At 64.1% G+C, this 290-nt stretch overlaps 1 protein-coding gene across 1 annotated transcript in view; it reads right to left on the bottom strand.

The window, feature by feature from the left end:
• Positions 1–7: 7 nt before the first annotated feature.
• Positions 8–290, bottom strand: part of ETV3 (ets variant 3) — a gene marked incomplete at its 3' end in the record, with an annotated part of 7,155 nt that continues 6,872 nt past the window's right edge. Inside the window, exon 5 of the mRNA XM_009695312.1 lies at positions 8–286. Coding sequence (XP_009693614.1) covers positions 8–286 — 279 coding nt within the window. The remainder of the gene's footprint in view (positions 287–290) is intronic.

The raw sequence follows: 290 nt of genomic DNA, 5'->3' as shown, positions 1-290 counted from the left end.
GGGTGGGTGCCGGTGGGGCTGGGTGCCACGATGGGGCTGCCGGTCTTGCAAACACAGGCCCTTTCTCCTCTTCCAGGCTGGCTGCCACGCCGGAGCCTTCCTCCCTCCCACTTTTGTCTTTTCCTTTCGCCGGTGGATCTTCGGACTCTGCCTCCTTGTCCATCGCGGGCTCGACCTTGACCCTGGGAGGAGGAGTAGCTAGCTGGGGGGCCGCCGGCTCCTCAGCGCTTTCCAGTCTCTCTCTGTTTTTACGCCCCACGGGCGGAGGCTGTAGCTTGATGGGGAACTGG

Source organism: Cariama cristata, unplaced genomic scaffold, assembly GCF_000690535.1.
Source record: "Cariama cristata isolate BGI_N322 unplaced genomic scaffold, ASM69053v1 scaffold29632, whole genome shotgun sequence".
In the NCBI taxonomy this organism is placed as follows: domain Eukaryota; kingdom Metazoa; phylum Chordata; class Aves; order Cariamiformes; family Cariamidae; genus Cariama; species Cariama cristata.
The sequence above is the reverse complement of the archived record's forward strand: the minus strand, read 5'-3'. Positions and strand labels throughout refer to the sequence as shown.